Source organism: Silurus meridionalis, chromosome 10, assembly GCF_014805685.1.
Source record: "Silurus meridionalis isolate SWU-2019-XX chromosome 10, ASM1480568v1, whole genome shotgun sequence".
Taxonomy (NCBI): Eukaryota; Metazoa; Chordata; class Actinopteri; order Siluriformes; family Siluridae; genus Silurus; species Silurus meridionalis.
In genome coordinates this window covers 6597016-6616998 of record NC_060893.1, presented here as the reverse complement: position 1 = coordinate 6616998, position 19983 = coordinate 6597016, and the positions used below count along the sequence as shown (strand labels likewise).

Below are 19983 nucleotides of genomic sequence, written 5' to 3'. Positions count from 1 at the left end.
GAAAGTTTCAATTTTGCCTCTTTTATATTTATTTATTTATATTTTTTAAAAATGGTTAAACAGAAATGTGTGCTGCATTTGGGGGTTAAAATGAATTTGTGTTAGCGTTAATTTTGACACCTGCTTTACCGCGGTTCGAATCTCATGCCCCCGGTGTATTGTCGAATCGCATTTGCCACATAACTAATTTGTTTGGCTGATTTTTCCAATCTCTCGCGGATAGCACGTTAAAACAAAAAACTTATAGGGAATGGTTTTTATGGAGTTTTTTTTGAAACAATGAAATTTATTATTTAAAAAAAGAATTATTCATTATAAAATGACGTAAAACGTTAATACAGTACAGTACTGTATACATAAAATAGCATTTTTGGGGTGGCGCTCGTTTATCGTTTTTTTTTTTCTGTTTATCGCAGGCAGTTTAGGAATGTAACCACTGCGATAAACAGGGGGTTACTGTATATATAAAATAGTTAAAATCTAAGTTTTCTCACATGCGCAGTTCAAATTGTGTTTTTGGTGCGGATCAAGTATAGTGCACTGTCACTGGCTAGCGATAAGGATATATACTCAATTCAACAAATCAATTGATATACTAAAAGTGTATTGCATTAATTTGATATATTCTATTTAATTTTTATATCTTTTATTTTTATTTAAACCAAGTGGGCATTTAATTTCAACTTGTTTTAAACTGTTAATGTTCACAAATGTTAATAATAATAAACAAAGTCAAGCAATTTTATGTTTTGCATTTCTTTCCCCTAACTGTACCAAAATTGTACCAATGCACCGTAATATATATATATATATATATATATATATATATATATATATATATATATATATATATATATATATATATATATATATCTGTTAACGTGTACCTGAAGAGATTGTGGAGATCGGTGATGAATAAACTGCTTTACTAGATGAGCCAAGAGCAGAGCGAGTCCTAAAGGAGAAAGAGAGAAAAAGATTAGTCACTCAACATCTGCAAAACATACAGTATTTGCTGCATGTGTCACTGTCCAATTTATTAAAAAACACCTATAAATCTGCACATTCATGCAGTTATCTAACCAGCCTATCTTGTGGCAGAAAATTAAGTATATACGGATCAAGAGCTTCAGTTAAATTTCACATCAAAAGAAAAAAGTGATCTCTGTGATTTATTAATCGCTGTCTTTAAGTATTTCAGAAACTGTTAATGGTCCAGTTTGTGTAAGCCTTAAATTATCTTTCTGTGCTGACATGAGTGGAATCCAATGTGGTTTTCTGATGTTGTATTCCAAGTACCCTAAATATCTGGTCATTTTCTTCTGACCTTTTTGGTCAAACAAACATCTTTGCTGTGCAGTGAATTGCACTTTATGCAGTGAAGAGTGTCATATAATGAAAAGGTGTCATTTTTTGGAATGCAAAATCAGCAAATCAACCAGTCTCACTTGCAATTCTTCTAATGTCTAACTCATTATTATATGGGTTAAGCATGCTTTTTTAAAACAGCTAACAATCTACAAACCTTGTCCCATCACTATTAACAGGGTCAAATGCACAAGTGGCCATCTGGTATGCAAATAAATTAAATATATTCGTAATTTGAACACAAATACTTCTTGATTCCACCTGATCAACTGCATAATTGCCTTAGATGGAGGATATTTTAAAATTTTGAGACTGAATTGCTGTCCCTCTGTGAAAAAGCTGATTTTTTTAATACTGTAGATACGTTCACCATATTATCTGCTATTCATCTGTAACATACATTATACAAACATTGGATAACTTAAGCTAAACATAAAATATCATTTATTCGTTAATTCTGTCAGAAAGAGAGACTCAATATCCTTTGTGTTTGTGACCAAAATATGTAATTTGTGAAAGATGTTCCCATGTTATCTGATAGTTCTGCAAATGAGCCTGGAAATACCTCATTCTGTACTGGACAAAGGACACAGAAAAACAGAAAAATGGAAGGAAAGCATACCATAAACAGAAGGACGGACAGAAAGTGACAGTGGCAGTGAAGAAGCGCATCCAGGAGATGGAGAAAACACAGGCGGACATAGAACTACAAATGAGAAAAAAAAACTAAAGGAATGAGAGAGGACAGAAAATCTAATGTATACTCATTTATACAAGGCTAGAAAAAAAACAATTTCCTTTTAAAAGTTAGAGTGACTTGACAATTCCCACCCACCAGCCTCTTCTTCATGACTATAGCGTGAGGACAAACACATGCTTCCTGCTAAAACATGTAAAGCCAGACACCACATACTTCCAGCCTTCTGCTTTAGCTGCTTTACTAGTCAAGTCAAGTCAAGTAGCCGTAGTGTTACTGTACAGTCAAGTCAAGTCTAGTAGTCCTAGTGCTACTGTATCTGCCCTCTTCTGCACACATGAGCTAACTGGTGCCAATGGTTGGCTAATTACTGTGATAGAAGAGAGAATTATGCCGGTCCTTCCACCAAGAAAGAAATCAACACTGGTTTAGGCAATGTGTTTAATCGGGCAAACACACTGAAACCACTACATTGAAGGCCACTGTACTTTTTTTGGGAACACACATAACAAACCAAAAATAAAAATGAATTCCGGAAGATTTACTAAACCATTATAACATATTTTTAAAGCATAGTAGTCCAACTCAAACTCTAAAATTCACATACCTATCTGTCTCAGCCATGTTGCTGTGCTGGTGCATGTTTAATACATACAGTATGGACATTGAGATGACACTAGGAAAAGAAAAAAGAGATTTTAAAAAAAAGGTTTCCTTTCATTATATTTAATTGTAAGCCATTTGGCAGATTTGACAGAAGTTACAGTTTTCAATTACTTCTTTATCATTAGAAGGACATTCTCCTCTCTTACCTGAAGGCCATGATAATAACCAGGGCCAGTATGGTGCCCTGCAGGAACCTGTGACTCAAACAGCCCTGCTCTGGAATGGCATTCTGCAAATGAAAAGATTTTCAATTCATTTAATTTTCTTACCCTAAATCTGCAGGCTTGTAGATTCCTTTCAAACCATTCCACTGAACAGTTCTCTAAAGCTGATCAGTTACAATGCCACATCACTCAAATGCTTTAAAAGTCATGACACAGTCAAGAGAAAAATATCTTAAAATTAGTTTGGTAATAAATATATATAGTGTCAAGGGACATGTATTCCCATAAGCTCCTCTTATCCTGTCAAACACCTAATTCTTTGCAATTCTACGTGTAGGTCAACAGTTCCAGAAAGCTTAATACCTTATTTGCTGTTTTGGCTGCTTTCTTCTTAAAAGGACCACTTCCTGTTCTGCTAAAGTAGCTTCCTGTTAGGCTGGAATAAATATAAATGTGATTATTACCATACTAAGACAAACGCACTGATTTTTCTGAAATGCATACACACACACAGACCTAATTGTACCCCCACTGACAGTACTCTTCATGCTGTCAAGGCGGCGTAGTTTAGCCAGTTTGCGACTCCATCTTTCAAGCTCGTTGATTCGAGTTTCCAGATTATCGGTCAGTTTACACAACTCTTTGACTGCTCCGACATTTTCCATAAAAATGCGATCCTATGGGAAACACACATATGCTGTAAATACATGCATACATGCAAATGATATATAATGTGCATTTGTCAATATATTCTTTTAAAATATATTTCGAGGTTCAAATGTCTTAGAATGTTAATCAATATTTTTGGCACTGCGCATTTCCACATTGTTATTCACATTTAAGCCTGGCTAGCTCAGTGGGTAAGCCATGAGACTGCTAATCTCAAGTTTAACTGCATGGAATTAAGGCCAGGGAGTCTAATTCTTTATCCTGCAACAATAACACTATAGATAGATTGACACTTAATTCATTAGGTCCATCTTATAGGTTTTAACACAATATGCAAAATTGTGATGAGACCAAATTTAATCCTTTGTATAAAGGTCAAAATAACCAGACAAGTCTTTTTTTTTCAATGAAGCATGTGCTCAGACAACACTGAAGGATTTGATCATCATGGATTTGAAAATATATCCATCAATCTCTTAAAACCAGTGATAGAAATAATCCTACATCTTTATTCTATACACAGCAATATATGAATGCATTAGTTTATGTATATATAAAGGCATAAATATGAACGAGAGTCTGTGTCTAAATACCTTGTTAACTACCAGTAAATTAGAGATGGTCTCTCCATTGGTACAAACTACATCTCCACCATCTTTCACAGCTTCTGGAAGGATCTGCTGTACCTCCTGGGCTATGACTCCTGGCATACACACATACACATATTAGCAGTATTGAATGCATGAAATTCCATATGCATAAGGAGTTCTGGTTCGGGTGTACACATGCAGAACTTTGTGAACATGCAGAGAGGGTTTTACGATGTATAATTGATTACCAGTCTCTGCAGTGTTGTCAATGCCCACAGTGGCTGCAAACTCAGGCTTGTACTGGTAATGCACCAGGCGCATCTGAGAAATTCGCTTTAAGTTGTCTGTGGTGTCCACCTAAAATACGCCACCCAAGTTTAGTGTGTAAATATGAAAAAATTAGCAAAAAATTACATATGCACTTGTGCTTGTAAACACACACCTCTTTCACATTCTCCTTGGCACGGATGTCAGATGGATGTACCAGTGAACCCATGACCTTCAGGTTGCCATGGACGACCAGAGCCTCATCAGGTCGATCAGTGTTGATGCCCACTCGGCCATGGTGGTACACTGAATCAGGCAACTGACCTCTTTGCCATAACACCTCGCTGTCACTCTCAAACTGACCCGGATTGGACGCCTGTGTGTGTTTGTGCATATGTGTGTGAGACAGAGAGACATGATGGAAATAAATATTTTGAAACACATTTTGCTGTCACTGCTAGATTATATCTATAAGATGCACATTTTCCATCACATATTCTTTTTCAAATAAATAATTATATAAAACATCAAGTATTTTCATTATTGAATATAATAGTGAAATTATAATAACATAACAAAATATAATATAATATAATATAATATAATATAATATAATATAATGTTTTGTGAGTTAGTTAAACTAGTTGTGTAAAAGTGAGTGCTTTGAGTCTGGAGGCAATTCGAATATATTTTTTTTGTTTATGGAAAGACATTATTTTGCTACATTATATGGCCAGAGGTTTGAAGACACCTGGTCATCACACCCATATGTAGTCTTTCCCACATCCTGTATGTATGTTGCAACAAAGTTGGAAGCATACAACTGTATGCTAATGTGATGGAACTTTTTTTTTTTTTTTCTCAGTGGTAACAGGAACTCAACCATGTTCCAGGATGAGAAAAAACACAGTGGAAGTCCTGGAGTGTCCTGCACTGGACCCTAACTTCAACCAATACTGACTGAACACCAGACCTCCTCTACTAACCTCATCTCTCTAACGCTATTGTTGCAGCATGAACACAAATTCCAAGCACCATAAAATACCATTTGCAACATTACATCCCTGGATTTCTCTTCTTCTGGAAGGTGGACAAAATCGAAGGTAAAATAAGCATTGTGTTTAGACAGAGTAAAAAATCTCTGTGTCCTCTTATCATTACAGGCAAAGACATGCATGATTTGTACGTGAGCACCCAAAGGCGTCTCTGACTATGTGCAGAGAGAGAAACTTAAAATTTTTCTTGAAGGGAAAAAAGGCACATTAGCTGCTTTGCATTGTTCAGGCCAAGGAACATTAAGATCAAAGAGCTTTCAGGTTGAGCTTGAGGAAGCGTTACAATGTGAAGGGGCAGATGTTTCCCTTTCCTTTTCTATCACAGCTATCAGCAAACACCACTTTCTAACCATTTGGTAGCATAGCAGCTTCTGCAAAATGTGTCATCCTGGGTTCCTTGGTCCATCATGAAAAAAATTGGGGGTTGCATGCAATCCTAAATCTCTGGTGTTGCAATCCCACTCTATGAAAGTTCAGATTTGAGATATTGATGGTCAAGCATATTGTGTCTAAGAGCATGTCCACATTAAAATTTTTAGTAAAAAAAATGATTATTTGCTCCATTTTAGTCTTCTGTTCACATGGCCTCCAAAGTAGATAAATTTAAAAACAGTGTTTTCACATCACAGGCTTTCGTGAATGATGACACATTTTTAAAACAGCTTTTTAAAGAGCCGGAAAGTAAATAAACGGCAGGTGGAAATGACGCAGGTCGAAGCGTATTAAGTTTTGCTCATGCGTAGTACAGGGACATACGCTTTTTCAGACGTTTCAGTGTGGATGAGCAACGTTTGGAAAATAATTGAAGAACTGAAGTGTGGACACTGAGCGTTTTAAACGAAAACAACGTTTTTAAATGTATCCGGATTACTGAAAAAGTGGCCTGAATTCCTTGTACGAGACTGTCTATGAGACCCTGGATTTGATGGGGTCAGCTCAGTAGTCAGTAGTGTACAGTCATTAAGAATCACAAACACTGGTGGTGTGGTAGGTTGTCCTCTCTTTTTTCAGATGGAGCCAAAGAGCAGATCTTCTCAGGTTGGGTCCATTCACTTAGAAGTATACCTCTTAGGGTAATGCGGTGCCTTAACACATGTCATGTCAAAGGACATGTCTGTTCCTCCCGAAGGTAAGTTTCCCTCTAAGGTTCAGTATGTCTGCCAATACCCACAAGCACATTTACTATAGTTTTTTCTGGGCAGGCACTGGTAGCATGGTGCAGTAGGTGCTGTTTCCCCATAGAGTCAGCTACTAATGCATAGCCAAGTAATCATATAAATGGGAATTTTGGGAATGGGATGCTGTGTAGCTTTTCTGGAAAAAATCTGGGGATGTAATGACACAGATGGCATTTTATGTGCTGTGACAGAACACAGGCCACATGAAAGAATATATTCTTCAGACAATCATCACTCCTCTGGTGTTCCCCATAGTGTCAGCTACCAACTTATTCCCTACTTAGAGAACCAGGGAAGCATACATATCCCAGACGTCTTACATGACATGACGTGATAAAGGGTAATAAAGTTTTAATAAAAAAAATTTTAATAAGAATATCAGATGACTGATTTTCATGCTAATTAAACCATGTATGGGTATCGCCTCCAGGACTGGCATCCCCTTGTCCATAGCCCTCACCAGGATAAAGCACTTACTGAAGATGAATGAATGAATAATTGAATGATAAAAGCGGTTTGTGCAAAACACAAACTAATAAGGTGTGGTGTCAGCATGAAAAAAGCTAATTAGGTTAAGACTAAGACAAAGAGACAGACAATGAAAAGAGGAGGTTGGTCAGACAGACACAGCCAGACTGACAGCGGTTACCCTGACGATGATCCTCTCAGACACCTGAGCTGCCACCGTATGGCTCTGACTATGGGATTGAGCCTGAAGAGCCACCACCAGCATGAAGTACCTGTACAGACAAGCACAGCTTTAGTCATTGGTCCTATTCAGTCATCCTTTTTTTAATATTATTTTTTTTATTATTTTTTTTTTTTTGGATGGGAAGTGGTAGCTTTATGACATTGGCTTTTGGATCCAAAGGTCATGCGATCAAATCCTGACCACACCAAGCTGCCGCTCCTGGGCGTCTGAGCAAGGCCTGAGCCTTAACCCCATAGCTGCTTATTTATACAATAAATGTAAGGCATTAAGGATAAGGGTGGCTGCCCAATGCCATAAATAAAAATTTAATTGAATGCATGATTGTAGCATTGAGTTGCATCATGTGACTCCTTTGACTGAAGATGATTACGAGCAATGTGTGTGAATGTGATTTATACCTCTGGTCAGGGTTTGGCTTGCCTTTTTTCCTCATATTATTGGCTGTCGTCTCACTGAAATGCAGTCGACCCACTGTTACCTTGGTTACTTGTTCCGGAGGCAAAGTAACCCTACGGAATATAACAGCAACATGCCATTTAAACACCAGTAATTGTAAGACCTTGTAAAAAGAAATATCTTCTGCAATATTGGCATTGTATTGTAACAGGAAACTCACAGTACAGGTTTAAATGGCCTCTTGCTGCGGTCAGACTGAGACTGTTCCACATTGATGGACTGGTTCATGGCTTCTAACTGTGAGTCAGAATATTTTTGGGAACAGATCTTTTTTCAGGTTATGAGTAAATAAACAACCCAAACAATTAAACATTTAAGAACAATATATATCTTTTTTTTTTTTATTGTTATTAGCTAAAGATTACAATCTTTTATATCATCCATACAGTATGACATTTGTTTTAATGTACTCATCACTTCTCACCTTGACTCCATTAAGTTTTAGACAGAAGCATTCAATTGGTTGCAGCCCTTCACTGGTTTTCACATATTTGGGATCTCCCAACATGCCAATGTAAACAGTGACCTGGAAGTGGTTCTTTTTCTGGCACACAAATGCATCGTCAGCCAAAGAAAAATTAAAACCTTTGTCAGCATCCACTTTGTACGTTGGCATTGGCCTGAAAAGGTCCAGACAGAGGCATATAAATAAATTAATTCTACTACAAACCGTAATATTTTTTAGCATATTTTTCCTTTCTCATTTTCTTACAGCACTTTATCCTTTATCATTGCTGCATATACAGTATATCGTTCCCTTCTCCTCTTCTAATTTTTGGACTTATTTTTTTCATTTGCCCTTTTCTGCCTTTCTCCGGTTAGCCGAAACTACTTTTGCTTCAACTCCTACACAGAGCTCACCTCAATGGAATTCCTAGTCCTCTCCATCTTCCCTCTTTCTATTTTTGTCTCACTCACTCATTTTGCCTTTAGTATCGACTTCACCCCATTAAATCTTTTATAAACCCACTACGCACATACGCACATTCCAGTTTCTCTATCTCTGTACTTCAACATAGAATAACATATGTAATTCCAAAAGCATGTAAAAGGTTGCAGTGATACATTTTTTTTTTACAGGGATTTCACCCACAGTTCTTTCCCATTGGCATCATATAGCGGAGTCCATTTGTTCTGTTGGTGTGGCTGCCATTTAATACACTGGTAGTTTGGGTCCAAATATGAGTTCTCGGCATCTTGCATCAAACCTTAATGACACAAATGCAATAAAGAACAACCTGTTATAAAAGGTTCGGTAAGGTGTGCAGAAATTATGGCACATGTGAGGCAGGTGTGTACCTGGTTCTTGCTTGATAATGCCGCTAAGTATTTGGGCATTGAGAGTGCTGTTAGGAGAATCAGAGTGCTTTCGTTTCTTTGCTTGGTGAACTGGGATATTACTTTAACACACAAACACACACATATACACATACAATACCTCAAATTTATTCAAGCTGTATGTACTGTTCTCATTAAGATATTTGTCTGTACTCGTATGCTAATATATTTTATGTCTCTTTTAAGTTCTCTTACTCTTGTCCTTGTGGATGCTGGAGCAGTTGATGAAGCATCTGACCCTGTTGCAGATCACCGCCTGCACTGCTGGCTGGACCAATCGGGTATTGAGAAATCAAGGGCTCGGGTTTCAGGTACATGTCCCGGTGTATGTTCGGGTAATGGCTATGGGGTGGCAAGGGTGGGGGAGTGGTCATGTGACACATGTTCTCAGGCGTCATGGTCCGAAGCATATGCGAGTCTGTAAAAAAAAAAAAAAAAACGAGAAAAACAAAGATATCCAGCATTATTGGAAACAATGTGATGTATACAAATCAACAGTATGTACACTTTACAAATTTGTCCGAACTTTAAAAGTACAGTGTAAAAAAATCAGTAACACTATATCAGCTTATCTCAGTTTTCTCCTGTTTGACTAATGGTATAATGTTAACCTGGATTTAAGCCAGTGAGATTAAAATATTCCACACCTTTCCCCTTAGTAAGAAAGACCAACACAGGTGTGCATGGAGCAACAGTTTCTTTTTTTACTTGGTAGACTGTTAAAGTCTATTCTATTTAAAAAAAAATAAAAACATTTTTTCAAATGAATGTTTCGTAACCCATGCGTGTGGTTTTAATAGTATAAAAATTACTCAGGGACTACTACATGTTATCACTTTTAAAGATTTTGACATTATCATTACTATCAACCTGCTTTTTCAGTGAGTATAACTCCATGCTCAGATTTCCCCTTTCATAAGTAAAATATTTGGTCATTTCGTTTATATCTATTTTCTTTTTTAGTTGTGTTAAACAACAGCAGTGCAATGAGTGCAGAGTATTGCTATGACATCCAAAGAGACCATATTTCCTATGTAATTGTCATTTAGTTGTCATTGTTATTTCGGAATTGTAACTTATTCATAACCCAGTTATCACTGTCTATGACAGAGTTAGCCATATCACTGATTAATGAAAATTGTTTTGTGCAGCACAGGCAGAGGTTGAAAGTAACAAATTACATATTCACGTAACTGTAATTAAATGTTTTTTGTGTACTCCTACTCTTTACAGTAGTTTTTAAAATGTGTAATTTTACTTTTACTTAAGTATGTTTTGTTTGAAATATTGTACTTAACTACATTTCAAATCATTACTAAGTAACTAAGAACAAACGCACTGACGCAAAAAAACGCAGATGTCGTAGAATTCGAAAGTTGTTTAATGCATGCACTCACTATCTGAATTCTGAATCTGCATTTGCGATTTTTTTTCATTATCATACATGACATTATAACAGGTTTTTTTTGTTTGTTTTTATCCAAAAGTGCATAAGTCACATTAGACTAATAGACCTACCAAATAGGTGTTCATTTATTTTAAATACAACTATTTTGAGATTTATATCCCCTTGTCCTTTTTGGTAAATTTGACTGAGTACATTTTAAATGTTACTTTTCACTTTTACTTGAGTAGATTTTTAGACCGGTAACTTTACTTAAGTGTACTGTACTTCTTCAGTGTACTACTGTAAAATTTAATTGAAGTAACAGTAGTTTTACTCGAGTGGAATATTTTGTTACTCTTTCCACCTTTGAGCACAGGAGAAATATTTAGTTGTTGGAACTTACCATTCACTTGCTGGGGGGAGTAGGGCTCTGAGCTAGAGTCTGGTGGAGACTCAGGTAATGTTCTGCAATAAAAGGAGTTTGTAAGACAGTACTAAAAAAGCAAACAAAAATGGCAATCAATTGCGTTTTGAAACTAACAAAGCGGATAAACTAATCATGGACCTTTTTTTGAACAACCGATACCTTCTGTTTTTATTTCTTCCATCTAAAAAAATTTTAATTCATGATTGTGAAAATGGAATATATGAGTCAAAACTGTCATTTATAAGAGGTTATTTTAGCAGATCCATTTGTCTTAGTCTTTACACATTACACATAGTTGACTCCCTTCGCACCCTCCCTGAGATTTGTTTGAGCTTTATTTGTTGAAGTTTAGTCCAGGTTATTTTGCAAACTGGGTGGGGAAAGTCATCTGCTGGCATTGCAGCTTGTAGGTGTGGCTAGGGCAAAAAAAAAAAAAAAACCCAGCACAAATGTTGCTACAATAACTTGAAATCCTGTTCAGAATCCTATTTGCTGTTTATTATCCACTGGCCAATTGTCCGAGGTCTGAATACCCTGATAAAAAGCTTAAAAACACAGGACTGTATTTTAGTCATGTGTGTAATCTGTTAGAGAGTATAATAATATTGTTATAAAGTCTTCAAATACTCTAGCCTCCCTGTCCTTTATCTATCCTTCCTCTTATACATTTTTTTCCTCTTTCACTGACTAATTGACTCACTCACTCAATTACTCACTTACTTATTCACTCACTCACTCACTCACTCACTCACTCACTCACTCACTCACTCACTCACTCACTCACTCTTTCTCTCTGTCTCACCCGGCTGCGTAGTGAGCACAGTGCTCAGGTTTGATGTGGGGCTGTGGGACTTGAAGGTGATGGTGGTGGCTCTGGCAGGGATGGCTGTGTCTGAGAAGACCAAGTGGAGGTGGAGGGGGATAGGGGTTTTGACACGGAGTGGGTACAGCCTGGGAACTGCCCTGTCGATGGGAGATAGGGGGGCTTACGCCACACACCACCCCCCCAGATGAGGATGCTCCGGCCTGGGGGGAGGAGTAGTTGGGCCCTGGGCCGCTGTGGACTTCGGAAAAACAGCTGCGGGAGTGTTTAAAGGAAACAATTTTATGAATGCCAACACAATCATTACGCAAACAAGCCAACAGCCAAAACATACAGTGTGACATGGTGTCAAAGTAAACACACATAGTACTAAACATTTGCAAGGGTGCTGAGTTTGAGTAAAAGCATGTGCGCAGATACTGGATCATATCAGTTGTAGTATGTGTTTATACAGGGAGCTATATTCATTTGTAATGGTTTCAGTTAACTGTGGAAGATTAAGTTGATTTTATACTGTGTGTGTGTGTGTGTGTGTGTGTGTGTGTGTGTGTGTGTGTGTGTGTGTGTGTGTGTGTGTGTGTGTGTGTGTGAAATGCTTGAGACTCACATATCTGTGCTGTCGTCCTCTTTGCTGATGTATTCCTCCAGGATACTGGTGTCGATGTTTGTTGGCTCCAAAGAGCTGTTAATATCATGACCTGATATTGAAGAGAAAAGAAGAGAAGAGAAGAGAAGAGAAGAGAAGAGAAGAGAAGAGAAGAGAAGAGAAGAGAAGATAATTTTTTTCATGTATTTAGGAAATATTATAAAGTACATTTTTTTCATAATGTTATAACATTACATTTTAGGCATACACTTTTATCCAGAGCGACTTTTAGTTATTTAATTTATACAACAGAGCAGGTGAGGTTTAAGGGCCTTGCTCAAGGGCCCAGCAGTGGCAGCTTGTTGGTGCTAGGATTTTAACTCACAACCTTCTGTTTAGATGTCCAATATCTATGGCAATGTTGACTACCATACACCAATGCGTCTGCAAAGTTTACTCATTAGACCCTTGTTTGAAATTTTCGCAAAATGTATCTGGTGGGAGGATTCATGTGTGTAGAACATCAGTAAGGTATGTAGTGATATCATTTTGTCAAAGAAGGGTTTCTTGACTCACTCCATCTAATTGGCTCCAACTAATCAGACTTTTCCAGCCGTGAATCATAACTCAGCACATTTGGCTTATACTCGTATTCATGTCATAGCATGATGTTAATTGACCTCTCTTTCTACCTCTTTCCAAATTCTCCCACCTTCACATAAAAAAAAAAATCATTGCAAAATTAATGCATGTAATGAAGGAATAAAGTACAAGAATGTAACCCAAAAGTAATAGAAAGTGATGGAAAAAAGAGAGAGAGAAGGAGGGAAGGGTAGCCTGAAGGTCAGGGGGATGATATGGAGTGGGTGGGCAGGCATCCCCTAAACCCCAGAAATCTCTCCTCTTTGATAGATTAAGCAGCGACCCAGTTTGGTATGCAAAGAATTTCAGTGTTAGTGTTAGGGGGAAAAAACGTTGTTTGCCTGTCTTGCTTGTTTTTTTTCTACCCTTTAATCACCCTTTTGCTCCTTAGCCTAACATATAAATGAAACTTTATTATTTCTCAATAGGCCAGGAGTGAGTCAAGGCTATGTTCTTGGACCTGCATCATCTCTCATGACATCACCAAAAGAGAACAGGTCATTTTCACACAGAATTTGAACACTGGGAACTTCTGAACTCATCATGAAGAATGGCCAACCATATAGAACTTCTCACCCATGACTTGTTGAGATGTTTAACTTTATTACAGAGGAAAAACAGGGTTTTTAGCCTGCTGAAATTGTACTCAAATAAACCTCATGTTATGATTGTTTGCTGCCAGAACTTCGACTTCACTATCAACACAGCCCACAGTTATCTCCATGAGTTTTCATAAAGAAAAGCAGTGAAGTATTTCTGTGAAAACCCGGTTGGGTAACATGGTGCTCAATGTGTGCCAGTGAGTAAGGCAGTGCAGGAGAGGGATGACTGCTCTTTAATAAGACCCAGATGTTCACCCCACACATCAGAACCAGTAAATCTGCCCTGGCAGTACTGATAACGGGTGGGAGAGCGAGAGAGTGGTTGTGGGGGTAGGGGTGGGGGTGGTTTCATCCCAGTGAGGAGGGTGGACTAACAGAGATGTTCTGGTGTAGAGATAAAGAAGGAATGGTATAAGTGAGGGAAAAATAAAGGACATACTGTTACAAAAACACAAAATAGGTAACAAGCTACCGTGCTTGATATCTCGCCTGACATAAATGTTCTGGAAGAATGTGAATCCCAATCATGTGAATGTATTTCATGTGTGTCAATATGAGATAAATTGAAGCCTGTGCAGTAACGCTATGTGAAATATATTGGCAAAAAAATGTTTTAATGTTCTAATAAATATTTTTATAGTGCTTTTAACAATAAATGCGGTCACAAAACAGCTTTATATAGGATATAAAACCATGTTTTTGCCCATAACTGGGTAATTACTTACTCAACAATAGGAACTTACTTATAATTTTTTCTTGACACAAATTTTACTTTAAAAAACCACACCATGTTACTATTTTTTTAGTTTTTTATAAAATCTGTAAATCTGGCCCATTTTCTAAATCCACATCTGCTCAGGTAAACTTCGTACTTAAGTCTAAACTAGTAAAAGTAATTTGTTTAATTGGCATATGAGTTAGTGAGACTGCTCTTGGGTTGACGCAGATGTGTCCAGCTGTGGTGATATACAAACAGAGGCTTGATTGTCAGTTCACTTTTGCGCACAAAAACACACACACACGCAGGCCTTTTCTCTGTTGAAGAGTTCGATTGGGGGTTGGGGGATCAGGACAGCACCTCAATGCTGGAGTTGTCTGGTGGATAACAACGAAAGATAAACAGCAACAGAACTTGTGTGTATGTCCGTATGTGTGTGTGTGTGTGTGTGTGTGTGTGTGCGTGTGTGCGTGTGTGTGTGTTTGCTGTTCATCTCAGAATTTATTTAGAATCGCCTGTGCATTGTCCACTAGAAAGTCATGCAGTTGGAAAACTAAAGCGGCGATGCACAACTGTAATACTCATCCAGATGTTTACAGTAATATGTGGTAGAACAACTGTCTAAGCGTCTTTGATACTTTGTGTGTACTAACCAAAAAGCAACAGACTGTAATACCCATCATGTCACCTGACTTCATTATTCCTTTTCCATCATCTTTGTGAACATAAAAAGTACATCATCTTGACTACTTTCCATCTGCTCTATTTAATCCTCTAATATATTTTTTTAAAGCTTAAAATACTTAAAATTCTTTATTAAATATAAATTTATGTATCATTCACACAAAATGCAAACACTACACTGGGTTAGAAGAAAACTATCAATTAATCTATACCAATGCTTTTAAATAATTATTAAAAAATAGACACACACAAAACAAATTAGACAAACATTGTGTGAGCAGTAATTGGAGGGTCAGCATGCTCCATGGAAAACCCATATACAGTGGACTAGTTAAACAGTATTACAATAGGCAATGTTTGTATGTGTTAGTGTGTGTGTGTGTGTGTGTGTGTGTGTGTGTGTGTGTGTGTGTGTGGTGTTAATCATTAATTCCTAATTCAGACCAGAGCTCAGAATGATTGAGCAAAGTCAAACAGTAATTATTGAACACTTCCCCACACAGAATTTACCAGCAAGTACTCTCACAAACACGTATACTTATTAATTTATTATTATTATTATTATTATTATTATTATTATTATTATTTATTTATTTATTTATTTATTTATTTGTCTTATTGTTTTTATTATTATTTTAGTTATTACTGTGTAAATACTGTGATCTCTGAATAGTCACCTGATGGTCACTGTATATTTTTACCTAATTTGTCCGCATACTGCATCTTTATATTATTTCCTTTATATCGTTTGCATTTAGTTGGTCTCTAGCACATATTTATATTATTGTATACCTTATATATTTTTGTAACTATTTGCACTTCTGGGTATTTGCTAATTGCATATTTCCTTGGGTTTGCACTTGTACTCTGCCCAATAGCAATGATGTTATGTCTAAAAGTTTATTCTAAGGTTAAATCTAATTCTTCTTCTTCTCTTTCTTTTTCTTATTAATATTCTTATTAATATTTTTGGTATTATTGTTGTTGTTATCATTATCATTGAAATGCCTAAATACTCATTGAAAATAGTTGAAATAGTTCTAAATAGAAATAACTATTTTATCCAGCTACTAGCAAAGCACCCCTTACTGCAAAACTAAAAAAGGTTCGCTAATCCTGATCTTCATGCAACAGTCTTCAGCCAGAAAATCTCGAAATAACTGTTAAGACTTGTTCCTAATTCTATAGTGCATATACACAGGACTGACCATGTTCCTGGAACCAACTTTCCTGGAAGTTGACTAGTTCAGATGTTCCTGATCAATCTGCAGGATTTCAGACTCCTGAACAACTATTTATCTGACAAACCATCACATACCACCATGCACGCTATCGAAGACTAAGACGATAAATGATTACCCTAAATGTGGCAAGGTGAACACTGTCCAAAATAAATCTTCCAAACATAGAACAATATGCAGAGTACATTGGACATAAAGAGTTCATCACTAAATAAAAATGCATCAAAAGCATAAGCCACAAGAAGAAAGAGATCACAGGTACCTGCTTGCAGCCACAGCATGGTGAGCTGATCTCAGTCAACACACCTACAGCTGAGGATGAGCTGGAAGGTGACACATACATAAACACTCATCTGTCACATCTTTCCCCTCATAATCTTTACACATACCTTTCCTCAAAAGACCACAGTGCTAACATTTGGGGTAGAGATCCCTTATGTGTGTGTGTGTGTGTGTGTGTGTGTGTGTGTGTGTGTGTGTGTGTGTGTGTGTGTGTGTGTGTGTGTGTGGTATTGGGGGATTAAATTCTAGTCATGAGACAGGGCTGTACCAGGCCACCACAAGGAGCTCTTGTCGCCCACCAGCACTGAGCACAGTCCAACCTGAGTAGCTTACCTACCCACCTCAGTATTTGAGAGAGAGAGAGAGAGAGAGAGAGAGAGAGAGAGAGAGAGGCAATCAATCAAAATTAGATCAAGAAACAGATAATACAATTTTCTGAAAAGAAAAATCGAGATAATTTCTATCTTTCTATCTTGTCTCATAAACCTGACATCTCTAGCTCAGATTAATATTTACGCTAGGCACTTTTAATACCATACGAGGCGGTTTTAAAAAGTTTCGAGACTAATGGTGCTAACTGGTGCTATGCTGACCACATTTGTTGCTATGTCTGCAAATTCATCATAGACAGCAAGTTAGAACAAAGAGAAAACATGAAATTGGCAAATCTGCCACAGAGATGTCTGACATGACATACATTTGACGTACGCCGATGTTGCAATGAGTCGTTTGATGTGTTTTGAGTGGCACATGCACTTTAAGAACATCGCTGGAAGATTACGAGAAATCAGGAAGACCTTCAACGAGCTCCACCCCCGAAAATGTCGAAACCATTCAGCAACTTTCGCATGATGATCGTTGGAGAACAATTCATATGATCTCATTTCCGCACCCACCCTACTCGTCAGATTTGACGAATTTTGGCTTTTTCCCGAAGATGAATATTCAGCTCAAAGGTCGCTCTTTTGACACCATTGTGGAGATCCAGAGCGATTCGCAGAAGGTGCTGGACACACTTCAAGAAGAAGACTTCCAGGACATATTCCAGAAGTGTCAGGAACGCTGGGAGTTCTGTATTGCTGTGTAAGGGGACTATCTTGAAGGTGATAGTGTGTAAATGTAGATAAATGAAGTGCTATTTTGTAAACAGAGCTTGTCTCAAACCTTTTTGATTCCACCTTGTATGCATTATTATATGCATTACTAGCTGTGGGTCACCTTAAACACCTTCTAGAAATATTCAAAGAAAATGAATGATATTGGCAAATTAAATTAAACAATTCACTCAGCTACAGTCCAAGAGCTTCTGTTAAAGATAAAGTGCAATCTCTCAGTATGGCATTTATGATTTTAGCAGAAGGAGTGTTAAGTGTACTTTATAATCAACTGATCATAATGGATTTTAGTATTCAGAGTTTAAACAAAAAGGTGGGGAAGAAAAAGCTACATTTATGAACAAATAAAACACTAAGTGAGTGATATAAGTGGGTAGAAACACATTATAAATGATTGACACCAAAAGAACATAGACATAGTTTTTAGCTGCCAGGAAGAGCACAGTAAGTCAAATAACCATTCTTTATTAATGTGGTGAGCAGAAAAGCATGTGAGCATGGACATCAAACTTACAAGTTGAGCTCTGAGGCCATCATGGGCATAGACTCAAAGTCTTGTTCTTGGTTAACAGGAGTGAAACCTGATGTGGTCTGCTGGTGATGTAGTCCATCTGGCCTCTAGGTTTGATGAGTTGCTTTAAGATGTTGTTCTGCTCACCACAGTTGTAAATAGTGCTTATTTAAGTTATTATAGACTTTCTGTCAGCTCAAGCCAGTCTCTCATCAGCAAAGTGTCTCAGCCTACAAACCCTTTACACAGAAAATATTTTTTATTTGTGCACCATGTTGTGTCCACATTTTGTGTCCACAACGCATGCATGAAATCGCAGGGGATAAGCACCTACTAAAACATTCAAACCAGCCCAATTAGCACCAACAACAATTCCATAGTTAAATGGATGATTTGCATGATTTTGTTGCATTTTTTGTGTGCAGCTACACAATTGTCTGATTATATCATTTGAATGACATGAATGTGCATGAACAAAAATCAGGTGAACAGGTGTTCCTAATAAAGTGTACACTGAATGTTTACTGTCTATAAACAGACAAAGTGAAAACAATATACTGTAGAAATGGTATGACGTTTACTAGTAAATGTTTTTCTAATACTATTATTAAAAACAGAAATTCAAAGCCAGCTGAAATCTGTATTAACCTTTTGCTATTTTTTAATCAAATTATATGCCCCATTGGTGAAAAACAATGCATTCCAGTCACCGCAATGGCGTTAAAGGGCGAGAACGTGTGCCACAGTTAAACTTTTCCCACACTGCTCTCAAACCCTAAAAACCAGCTGTACATCCCCTCCCTTCAATAACACTGTGAATTATTGAGACAAGATGAAGCCCAGCATAAACTAAGCCAGGTATAGAATTTTCGGGAAGGTGCCTTTAAAATGCAGCACAGATGGTTTATCGACTCTGAAACTGAACTGGATTTATGAACTGGATTATTAATGTGGTGGTTAATGGTATCACATTTGTCAACCCCATCAGAACTTACCTGCGGAATACCTGACCTCACCCAATGTTTGAGTTAACAATGCCTCTGGTAAGAGCCTTGTTATAAAATACAATCCAGAATGAAGTCGGAGAAAACTCCTGCTGTGAAGGACAAACAGTCCTGGTGGAATACAGGCAGGGTGTTGACGAGGTGAGTCTGTCCAGACTAAAGTTAAACAGTGATATAAAGCACACAGATGGGCCCCCTTCCAAAACATCAACTCCTACATTATACTATTGACTGATTTACTCTACTATCGTTTTATACTCCCTGCTCTATGTTTACCTATTCATATGTGAGAGATTGCATGTACATTTAGCAAGTTTTGGTTTCTTTTCATTCTACCAAATCCTTCTTAATGAATATGTCAATAAGTTTGTGTATTTTATACGACTGTGTGCATTAAGTGTACAGTGGCCCTACCCCACTCCAATCAGAATGCTTGAGTGCATGTTTGCTTTTGTGAGTACCTGCATGTGCGCATGTGCACGTCTAATATGTGCGAGTATGTCTTTAAGGCTGGTTTCTGTCTCCCTCACATCGTCTGCAAACTGTCACTCTAATGGCTTCTGAGCAAGGGAATGACTGCGAATCCTAAGTGGATGGAGAGAAAACCATTACTCTCACCTCATTCTGTTTCTCATAGGTCACTAAGGTATGCGTGGAATGGGTCAGTCCATTAGGGGGAGAGTATACATAACCCAATAAGCCTCTTAACACCATTCTGTCCCGAGACCCAAATGCATAGACTTGGTTGCTTTCAAAGTAAAAGTAAACAAGAGGACACTCAATTAAAAAACTGATTTTTGA

At 37.4% G+C, this 19983-nt stretch overlaps 1 protein-coding gene across 5 annotated transcripts in view; it reads right to left on the bottom strand.

Moving 5' to 3' along the window:
* Positions 1 to 19983, bottom strand: part of myrf (myelin regulatory factor) — a 30400-nt gene that overhangs the window by 8143 nt on the left and 2274 nt on the right. The window contains exons 2-21 of one of the 5 annotated variants that reach the window (XM_046859263.1): positions 16533 to 16593; positions 12405 to 12495; positions 11777 to 12052; positions 10951 to 11012; positions 9356 to 9578; positions 9122 to 9222; positions 8916 to 9030; positions 8247 to 8442; positions 7983 to 8059; positions 7765 to 7875; positions 7295 to 7394; positions 4597 to 4797; positions 4403 to 4511; positions 4158 to 4267; positions 3412 to 3572; positions 3259 to 3331; positions 2878 to 2960; positions 2673 to 2741; positions 1991 to 2074; positions 888 to 955 (exon numbers count right to left, since the gene is read on the bottom strand). In XM_046859263.1, the coding sequence (XP_046715219.1) occupies positions 888 to 955; positions 1991 to 2074; positions 2673 to 2741; positions 2878 to 2960; positions 3259 to 3331; positions 3412 to 3572; positions 4158 to 4267; positions 4403 to 4511; positions 4597 to 4797; positions 7295 to 7394; positions 7765 to 7875; positions 7983 to 8059; positions 8247 to 8442; positions 8916 to 9030; positions 9122 to 9222; positions 9356 to 9578; positions 10951 to 11012; positions 11777 to 12052; positions 12405 to 12495; positions 16533 to 16551 (2329 nt within the window). In that variant the 5' untranslated portion in view covers positions 16552 to 16593. The remainder of the gene's footprint in view (positions 1 to 887; positions 956 to 1990; positions 2075 to 2672; positions 2742 to 2877; positions 2961 to 3258; positions 3332 to 3411; positions 3573 to 4157; positions 4268 to 4402; positions 4512 to 4596; positions 4798 to 7294; positions 7395 to 7764; positions 7876 to 7982; positions 8060 to 8246; positions 8443 to 8915; positions 9031 to 9121; positions 9223 to 9355; positions 9579 to 10950; positions 11013 to 11776; positions 12053 to 12404; positions 12496 to 16532; positions 16594 to 19983) is intronic. The other 4 variants (XM_046859261.1, XM_046859262.1, XM_046859264.1 and 1 more) reach the window with 4 other exon arrangements.